This window comes from Papaver somniferum, chromosome 3, assembly GCF_003573695.1.
Source record: "Papaver somniferum cultivar HN1 chromosome 3, ASM357369v1, whole genome shotgun sequence".
NCBI lineage: Eukaryota > Viridiplantae > Streptophyta > Magnoliopsida > Ranunculales > Papaveraceae > Papaver > Papaver somniferum.
Window position 1 is genome coordinate 205,991,143 of NC_039360.1, and position 9,978 is coordinate 206,001,120.

Genomic DNA, 9,978 nt, shown 5'->3' on the forward strand with positions numbered 1-9,978 from the left:
TCGGCATGATAATATTTAGTGTTGTGATCAACTTTATTGAAGAATTTTTCTTTGTTTTTATGCATCAAGAAATCTCTTTTAATCTCCTCTCATTTATCAATATCATTCTCGAACTTCAGGATATCTGATGTCTTTTCATAGTGAGAAGATGAATGATGAAGCTCATCAAGTTGAGAATATAAATCTTTGATATTGGAATCAATACTGTTGAATGACGTTTTGTTCCAAACTCCGGGGACTTTCCTAGTGACCTTGAGTTTGTGATTCATATTATGAAAAGCACTACTTTGAATACTTGTACTCCAAGCTTGCATGACTTGATCTTTACCTGAGCTGTCTTTCAACCAACAAATAAGGAACTTACAATTTTTACTCATATGTTATTGTCAGGTTTACTTCCAATTTCTACTCATGAATAATGGATAATTGAGTAACGATTTCCTACTATTTATATCGATCATATTCTCTGAAATGATGATTTATGTGGAGGAGATCTATTATTCTATCTTTATCCAGAGAATTTCAATTCAATTTAATCATTTACGGATGAATATTGAGTATCTATTTCTATAGATTTGTCTCAATTTTCGGATATATAAGATTTTTGGTTAACTATAAATGTAATATATTCATAAAGATAATAGGTTATGGCGTTTCAGTTTCACTGCGTCAAAATTACATTTTCAATCAATCCCAGCAATCCTGATATCCATCTTCACTGTGTATATTATTACCAAGGTTTTTTTTGACTTCGACACTAGCTAGTCAATTTGTACGGACAAACAAAGATCAACACTAAATCTTTCATTGATTGAATGAATCATCTTTAGATTCTGTTTTCGCAATTTAACTTTAAAAATTGAAAATCAAGTTTTGGTATATCGATTATGGTTAGGACACAGTAAGCGTATGAAAAAATTGTGCGACCAGAAATACGTAAAACATCCTTGTTAGCGAGTTGAATACAAATTTCCTCGCATCCTTTTTGCTATCCCTTAAATAAAAATCAAAAATAAACTAGCGTTTACATACTATGTTTTTTTCCTTCCTTTTCTTCTTTATATAAGCAAAGAAAAGAAAACAAAAACTACACTCCTGATGCACAAAGTTTACAAATTGTGCTTCTCAAAGAAGGATATTCATTGGTGGGCACCACAGCGGCGCACAATGAGCGGTGACGAGCCGCTCTGACTACGTGGAGCATATGACGGCACGGGTGACGTGTGAATTTAATTTTCACGTTTCACCAAATCGTATCGCCACGCCCACTTGCCAAACTACCATCTTACCGTTCATCTTGAAAAAGTTGTAAGAACAACAACTCAGCAAACTCGTTCAGTCTTAAACTACGCATTTTTTATTAACGTGCGCCTTTTTGTTCTCATTTCAGTGATTTCATTTCACCCGTGTTTTGTCCACTCCCTCCTCATTCCCACAAACAATTTCCCCTTTCTTTCTTCTGATGCCGGCATCATTTGTAAACCCTATTTTCCCCTGTATATTTCGTTTAATTCATCGCTAAGTTCTGTGAATTATTAATCAGCAAAATCGAAGGTATTTTTATCTCCGTGTTTTAAATTTGTTTAATTATTTGCTTTTTCATTTCTCTCAGATGCGTATTTGATTTCGAATATGTCATTTATTTATTTTTAAGATAAAATCGTCAGTATCATATGAAACCGTAAATAATTGAGATTATAGTTTTGAATCTGATCAGTAATTACTTTTATTTTCATACAAGATTGTATGAGTTCCGTCAGACTGAATTACTGATGTTTAAGTATCCTGAGCATAGACTTGATGTTGTAGACTTATTTAAGATCCTATTTCTATACTGGCTATATGATTCTTCAGATTTTTAGGGTTTTTTCCCTACATGGTTTTCGATTGCCGGCTTATTTAAGTTGCAACTATTGATTTTCTGTAATTCTGAACTAATTCACTTCCAACAGAAAAAGAAATCAGGGGTAAAATTCTGCTTCTGTCATTAACTAGTCTTATATACACTTTTTGTTTTTTGTTTTTTTGAAGCATTATGGTTATAAGACAACTCCACAAGTCTATCATCTTCTCTCTGTTTCTTTTTCTTTTTTGGTGGATTTTGTAGTTCAAAATCACATGTAGTTAATGTTTGTTTTCGAAGTTCATTCTTTGATTCTTTGCGTGTTTAGGAATTGGGCATTCACGGTTAGCTTAGGTTTCTCGTTGCGTTTCGTCAGATTCAAAAGACTGGGAAAAAAGAAGAGTAAAAATAAAATAAAAAATAAAATCTCTTCTTGGTAGATGCTTTCTGTCACAAGTTCCTTTCCCCATAGTTGTTTTTCAAGATATGCTGATTATCACATCGTGTTGCCACCTTGGATTTGAGATGATTTATTGAATACACTAATAAAATAGCAGACCTGATTTTCCATAATGACCATACCTATCTGGCCTGGTGATATGCATTTTCTCCCTAATAATTAATATATTGATTCATGTAGGTAATTTTATATAAATGAATTATTTCTCTACTTTTTCCTTACTGTTAACATAAATGATTCAAATATTGGAGGTAGCTAGATATTTTATAACTTTCTGATCCTCTGTTGAATCCTGCTGCATGGTTGTGCCTCATCCTACAGTTGGTATACTTTTTGTTTGGTCCAGGAAGTGTAGGTACTGTACTTTCTGGGTCATATTCACGGATCAGCGTGAACTTTTTTTCTTTTTGAGCATTGAATGAACTGCATTCCTGGTGCATGATTCATATAAGATATTATTCTTGGATTCTTTAATTTTTGCTTTTTCTTAAATATCTGTGATAATCTTTTGTCAAGCTTGTATGCTTCTTTCGGAGAAATAACTAGTGTTCTCCAGCATTTCCATCATTCGTTAGTCGCCTTCTAAAACGTATTTTATCTAACCTGCAAATAGGACTATCAGGACCAGTTTAAGATAAGTGAGAAAATTTAAGTTGCCTATTGGCCGCTGAGCGATGGAGAACGAGATAGCAAAGAAAAGAAACATGAAATTGCTTTGGAAAAAGAAAAACCGAATTACTGATTAATGAGTCAATTTTTTGGCTTTACCTGACCACTCGATCTATGGGCCCACCTTACAGCAGATTTCCTTCTCTAAAACTGACATGGGTTGACATCCTGAGCACTTAATTCCTTAAAGTTATGTTTTTACTTTTTGGGGTTCCTTCTTGTCATCATTAATTCGTTATATAACTTCAAATAGCGATATGGCCCTTGATGGCCTTATTCCATGTACCAAGCCATCTACTGAACCAATATGCCACTACGCAGTGTTGCTTTCCTGTCCACCTTTCAGGGCCTACAGATGGATTATTGATTCTCTTTATTCAGTTGCGTTAAGTTTTAAAGTTTAGTAGCCAGTTGCTTCTACTTAAGATTATCGAAGTTAATATTCAAATCTATGAACTCTTTTCGTGTTTGTTTTAGCGTCCATCTATTATTTAACTTATAAGGTTCTCGCTTTTGTTAATGTCTTTGCTTCTATTTCTGACCTTGTTTGAATCCTTACTCCAGGAGGAGGTTTTTCTCTAATTTAATCTTCCTCTTTTGAACTAGGATTGGTAACCGAGGTGGTATTACTCTGAAGATATATGCTTGCTGGAACCTGGATGTCTTTACACTCTGTGACTGATTAGGTGGGCTTTGTTTTATTTACTCAGCAAAAAATGGATCGCTGTGATACTTCTGGATTCGTCAGTGGGGGGTGCAGTGACCTGTATTGAGAACTGCTAACTTAGATTTGTTCATCTTTCTTTCTAACCCCTGGAAATAAGACAGTCTGCTATTGTGTAAATATATATAGTGTAGATTTAGTTCAGAATTGGTATATTCGGTGAAACAGTTTATGGATACAAACAATAATGGGTTCCAGAATTTGGGTTACCTTGCTAACTCTGTGTCAAATGCATTTGGAAATTTGGGCAAAGCTATCCAAAGTGGAGGAATTGCAACTAGTTTCCATACAGACACTGTTTTGCGGCTTGACTCTCCAAGTGCTTCCGTCCCTTATTTTGTCACTTCCAAAGGATATAAGAGGAAATGGAATGTGAGTGATGGACCCATGGGCCGAGAAGATGGTTCTTCGCTTTTTCTTGGTCTAGGTCGTTCACCAAGTTCCTCAGACAGCAAGGGTAGTTCTGCAACTGCTTGTACAACTATCTCCTCTGCGAAAGAAAATGAAGAGGAGTCTTCCATGGATCTTAATTTGGATTTTGATCTGCATCTTGGCAATGAGAAGTCTTCCAGCCCAAGGAAACCTTTCAGCTCAACTCCGAAGACTTCTAAAGCGAAACCCAAGTTTGGTCTTGAATTAAGTCTCTCTACAGGCCTCACCGAATCTGATGTTACCTCTGTTACTTTGGGCTCTATCCCACATCTGAGTAACTCTGAAACACCCTTAATGATCAGTAAAACCCCACATGTGGAAGAAGGGTCAATGTCCTCCAGCTGGAAACTACCACATGCAATAGCTCCGTTGCATAATTTTCAAAACACAGAAGCCATATGTAACCAAATATCCTGCAAAAGCAGTCCAGAATCAGTAGTCCCTGACATCTATTCCACCATGGTTACCACACCAAACAGCTCAGTTACCTGCACTTCGGGGCTTGCTCAGCTGATGCAGCAATGCGGAGGAGCCAATTCAAAAATCTGTCAGTTCAGGGGATGTGGAAAAGGAGCTAGAGGCGCTTCCGGTCTCTGTATTGCTCATGGTGGTGGGCGTAGATGTCAGAAAGCTGGGTGTCACAAGGGAGCTGAAGGCCGGACAGTGTACTGTAAGGCTCATGGCGGTGGCCGCCGGTGCCAATATTTAGGGTGCACGAAGAGTGCTGAAGGCAGGACCGATTTCTGCGTAGCACATGGTGGTGGTAGACGATGCAGTAACGACAGTTGCACCAGAGCTGCAAGAGGGAAATCTGGTCTTTGCATTAGGCATGGAGGTGGTAAGAGGTGCCAGAAGGACAATTGCACAAAAAGTGCTGAAGGTTTCTCTGGCCTTTGTATCTCTCATGGGGGTGGCAGGCGATGCCGATTTCCAGACTGCTCAAAAGGGGCACAAGGAAGCACATTATTCTGCAAAGCTCACGGTGGGGGAAAGAGGTGCACAATTCCAGGCTGTACAAAAGGTGCGGAAGGGAGCACACCGTTCTGTAAGGGCCACGGGGGTGGAAAAAGGTGTGCATTTCAAGGTGGTGGAACATGCCCTAAGAGTGTTCATGGTGGTACTCTTTACTGTGTAGCTCATGGAGGCGGGAAAAGATGTACAATACCAGAATGCACCAAGAGTGCAAGAGGACGAACTGATTTTTGCGTTCGTCATGGAGGTGGTAAAAGGTGCAAGTTCGATGGATGTGCGAAGAGTGCACAAGGAAGCACAGATTTCTGCAAGGCCCATGGTGGAGGTAAAAGATGCTCGTGGGGCCAGGCAGGATCAGAATTTGGTAGCCAAGCTCCCACTCCATGTGATCGATTTGCGAGGGGGAAGACTGGACTATGTGCTGCTCATAATGCGTTGGTGCAAGACCAACGTGTCCATGGCGGTGGAACATTGGGGCCTACTGCATCAGGTTCAAAATGTAACACGCATGAGAAGATGAAAGACATTATTACTATCGAAGACATGAATACTGAAATCAGTAGCATGGGAAGTGTTGGAAGCACATATTTTGACTGGAATGGCTTTGATCCTAAAGATTTTGTAAACCCGGGTGTTTCTTTACAGGTACAGTCAAGGGGCGTACCAGGTCCAGAAGGTAGAGTCCATGGAGGTGGGCTGATGGCAATGCTGGCTAGTGGGAGGAATCAGGCTCCAGGTGGCCCTTCAGAGCAAGGGAGTTCTGTGATACCTCACAATTGGATGTAATCAATACTTCATATAAGTCCTTTTTTTCTTTTTCTTGTGTTTGATTTGGTATTGTGTAAGTGATTCTTCCCGCTTTGTTTCCTTGTGCTTAGTCTGTTATCTAGCTTGGTGTTTTAGAGATGGGAAAAAAAAAATGTTTTCTTGGATGGGTTAATATGAGAAGGAATCGTTTGGACAATACACCCTTAAGGGTGGAAACTGGCTGGGGCTGGTAGAGTTTTCGCAATGTGTTTATGGGGTTTCTCCAATTGTAAATATAAATATTTAGTTTCTCGTGAATATCTGGTTTTAGATTACTAGTGGTCAGTGTGCTGGTCAGTATGGTTAATAGTCCAGTGTTTGTTAAATTTCCTGCTTGAGTCTTGCTGTCACGCGCAGCTCAAATGAACCCGCGGCTTGCTGCCGTTGGATCCGAATCTTCATCAATCTGCTTGTGAAATATTTTCTATTATCCTTTGAATGTCCCTATACTTTACATTTCTTATAACTAAATATCTATTTTTATTTTTTTCTTTGAAGCATGAAATTTATTAGATTAGATTGAAATTACATGAACATAAATTACACCTATAACAAGTTACATCTTAATCCTTCTTCCATTAGTTTTCATTAACAGTCACTTTATTTCATCATTCTTGCTTGTTTCTCTTTGATGGCTTTTTAATTCATCTCTGATTCTCCTTTTATGTAATTGATATTTTGATTATTCTCTAATGGCTTTTGCCTTTTTTGTTGTTCTGATCATAGCTTTTGCTAAGTATATTAACAAGCTTTTGCTTCAGGGCTCAAACAGGAATGGAATCATTGCTTTTGCTAATGGTGTTGTGTTGATGAAGTCTTGGATTGGTTTCAACTCATTCGATCTGGGTAGCAACTCATCCCGCCTTTCAATTTTTTCAAAAAAATTTAAAACCCATAAAGTCAGCCGCATGCAGTTATTCTGTTTCCTTATTTTGCTGCTATCATCCACTATTTCCTGCTATCATTCTTCACACTCTAAGAAAGATTCTAAATATATTTGTTACCTTACTTATCGGCCTAGAAATCATCCGTAATTAGATAAAAAGATTATCTACAATCAAGCATATATTCACAGTCTTATTATTGGTTTTTCTCATAACCCTAGCTTTCATAACAACTCTTTTCCCAAAATTCTTCAATGCGAGTCTTCTCTTCATTGTTGTGAGGAATACCTTAACCAAGAGCATTACGTTATGGAGGAAGCTCAATCTAGTCAAGTTGTGGATCTAGTCAATAAGTTCAATGAAGTTTTTGTTATTAACAACAATAATAAGGAAGAAGAAGATAAGGATGAATGGGAAGCCAGTGCTATTGGAAAAATCATCATTGAAGGAAGAATGAGTTATGATATGGTTGAAAAAGGCATCACTTTCACATGGACTTTCCTCACTCTGGGGAATTTAAAAATAATAGAGGTTGAACCAAATTTAATGATCTTCAAGTTCAGTCAATGGGAGCTTCTCAACAAAGTTATCGATGAACGTCCTTGGAGTATAAACAAGCACCTACTGGTTATTCATGACTATATTCCAGGAATGGTTTACACAGAGAAACATTGAGGTTTTCAGCCTTTTTGGATTCAACTAAAGTACTTATTACCAGAGCATATGAATGTCACCTCAGTCACTAAAATTGGTCAAGTTATGGGTGAAGTTGTAGCTATAGAACCAAAAGATGCAATCCCTATTGGTGGAGTTCATGTGAAAGTTTGTGTCAATGTAGATATCTCAATGCCTATGATAAGGGGTGCGAAATGTTCTACCAATGCAGGAGTAACTAAGTGGCAACAATACTTTTTCGAGCGTCAACCCAAAAGCATATGTACCGAGTGTTATATAATTAATCACTGAAAAGTTGTTTGCAAGGATGCTGCAATATTCTTGAAGAAAGCTCATGAGAAACCTTATTTTGTTGGCAAGATTAATAACATTCGTAAGAACATATCAATTGTAGCTGCAAATAATGATTCTTTTTCTACTAAAACTCCTGCCCTGAAGAAGAATCAGAAAAAATTTGTCAAATCGAAGGTCTTTATTCCTCCAAAAGATAGTGAAATTATCAACTTGGATTCTCTGCTTAAAGATGAAGAAGTTTTGCCTGAAGAAGACAACAGACTTGGAAAACTTCACAGGGTTGGTGAGTCTACATCCAATACTCCTCTTTCATCTGAGACTTCCTCACACAACAACGTTATGATTCCATTCTCTGGCCTAACAAATGCTCAAGTGATCACAATTGAAGATAGTCAAATATTGCATTCACACAAGGGGGATCAGGTTTTAATCCTACTATTTTCCCTCATTTTTATTTCTTTAATTTATCAATTAAGTATTTTTAGTTCACGTAGGTTTTTGGTTTCAACATCTGCATTTATTAGTTTTCTTCTGACTTTAATTAGTCTTAGCTCGCACTTTCATTATCTTTGTTTCTTTCTGTTTTATTTATGTGCTGCATTTATTGCCATAATAGGTGTTACGACAAATTTTCACTTTGTTCTGGCGACAGATTCTTGGTTTGCTTCTTTTCTTATTTGCTTCTTTTACAGCACAAGTCTTATTCTAATAGCACAATGAAGCTAATATCTTGGAATGTTCAAGGTCTTAAGACCACTGCCACCAGAGATCACCTGTCTGATCTAAATAGAACTTAGAACCCAGACATTATCTTCCTTTGTGAGACAAAAATTCCAAAAAATAAAAGTCGACCACTCATATCTCATTTTCAATACCCTAATCAATCCTTTATTGAACATGTAGGTTTATCTGGAGGGCTTCTCATTCTTTGGAAAGATGGTTTCACTTGTGAAATTCATGATTCTAGTTACAGTATGTTTAATCTTATTGTTCAACAAGATCCTAGTCGCCCTGAATACCTACTTACTTGTATGTATGGTTACCCTGAATTTGACAGGAAACAAGAACAATGGAACTACATTGAACAAATAAGTCGAAACCATAGTGGTCCTTGGATTCTAATTGGTGATTTAAACTTTCACCTTAATGATGATAATACCAGAGCTTCCTCCTCTTCTGATGGGTTTGTCAACAATATAGTCAATATTTGTGGTCTAGAGGACATTGATTATGAAGGAAAAGACTACTTGGTCTAGTAACAACCTAGGAACTGGGATTAAAAGGTCTAGGATTGACATGGCTTTAGGTAATGTTAACTGGAATTTAAGTTATCCTAATTCTAAAGTTATGCATCTAACTCAGGTTGGGAATGATCACACTCCTATAATGTTTTTATCTGATACCAGTTTACCTAACTGTTGGAAGCCATTTAAATTCTTCCTTACTTGGTTAAATGATGCTACCTGCACTTCTGTTATTGAAAAAGCTTGGAGCATAGACATCACAAGTTCTCTAGGATATCAACTTGTTAATAAGCTTCATTCAGCTAGAAAAGAGATTTCTTTATGGAACAAGAATCACTTTGGTAATATTAATCAAAAAGTGGACGAGTTACAACAACAACTGGATGTTTTACAAGATCAGCCTCCTACAAATCATAATCATAACCAGATTCTTAGTATCAGCAAGGATCTTCAGAAATGGCACAAGAACAAGAGTGACTTTTATCTTCAAAAATCCAGGGATCAGTTTATTAACGACATGGACAATAACAGTAAGTATTTTCATACTAAGATCAACAGAAGAAGAATGAGGAACAACATTGATTCTTTGCAGGATCATAACAACAATTGGCTTCACACAAGACAAGATATTTCAGAGTATCTTACTTCCCATTTTAAGGAAATAAGTACTTCAATTTCTGTTAGCCTCAATGAAGATCTTTTCATGATACTTCCTTCTATTATTACTGATGAAGATAATATTCACCTCACTGCTATTCCTTCACATCAAGAGATTCATGATACTCTTAAAAGTATGGAAAACTGGAGTGCTCCAGGCCCAGATGGTTTTCAGGCAGGATTTTACAAGAGCCAGTGGAACATTGTTGGATTTGATGTATGTCAGATGGTTATTAGGTTTTTTCAAACAAAGCATATCCTGAGACAAATCAACAAAACCTATATTTCTCTTATCCCTAAGAAGAAAAATATTTCTT

General features: G+C 37.0%; 1 protein-coding gene across 1 annotated transcript; it reads left to right on the forward strand.

The window, feature by feature from the left end:
- Nucleotides 1–1,394: 1,394 nt before the first annotated feature.
- LOC113358496 lies at nucleotides 1,395–6,185 on the forward strand. Its single transcript, XM_026602089.1, has 2 exons — nucleotides 1,395–1,554; nucleotides 3,579–6,185. Exon 2 carries the CDS (start codon nucleotides 3,868–3,870, stop codon nucleotides 5,884–5,886), a length of 2,019 nt encoding a protein of 672 aa, XP_026457874.1. The 5' UTR covers nucleotides 1,395–1,554; nucleotides 3,579–3,867; the 3' UTR covers nucleotides 5,887–6,185.
- Nucleotides 6,186–9,978: the final 3,793 nt, after the last annotated feature.